The sequence below is a fragment of the Penaeus monodon genome, chromosome 22 (genome assembly GCF_015228065.2).
Source record: "Penaeus monodon isolate SGIC_2016 chromosome 22, NSTDA_Pmon_1, whole genome shotgun sequence".
NCBI lineage: Eukaryota > Metazoa > Arthropoda > Malacostraca > Decapoda > Penaeidae > Penaeus > Penaeus monodon.
Genome location: NC_051407.1, coordinates 42,057,228 through 42,057,465, shown reverse-complemented (window position 1 = coordinate 42,057,465; position 238 = coordinate 42,057,228). Strand labels below are relative to the sequence as shown.

General features: G+C 34.0%; 1 protein-coding gene across 1 annotated transcript in view; it reads left to right on the top strand.

Moving 5' to 3' along the window:
- LOC119587153 overlaps positions 1-238 on the top strand; it is an 8,368-nt gene that overhangs the window by 6,277 nt on the left and 1,853 nt on the right. The window contains exon 2 of the mRNA XM_037935908.1: positions 127-235. Coding sequence (XP_037791836.1) covers positions 127-235 — 109 coding nt within the window. The remainder of the gene's footprint in view (positions 1-126; positions 236-238) is intronic.

Here is a 238-nt window from a genome sequence, read left to right as displayed (position 1 = left end):
TAAATCTCATTCAATTGTTATTGGATTCTCTGTGAAAGAAATAATGAGAAAAAGTGTCTCCTGCTTATGCATGCTTATATTTTCTATACTGATCTTACTCATCCTTCTTGGGATTTTTACTTACAGCTGGATAGTTTTGCTGCCACAATATCTCCCCTCAAAAGATTAAAGGCTATGATGCAAGAGAAAAAAACATTTGTTCATTCTACAAAGAAGGAATATGACTCCTCAGAAACGG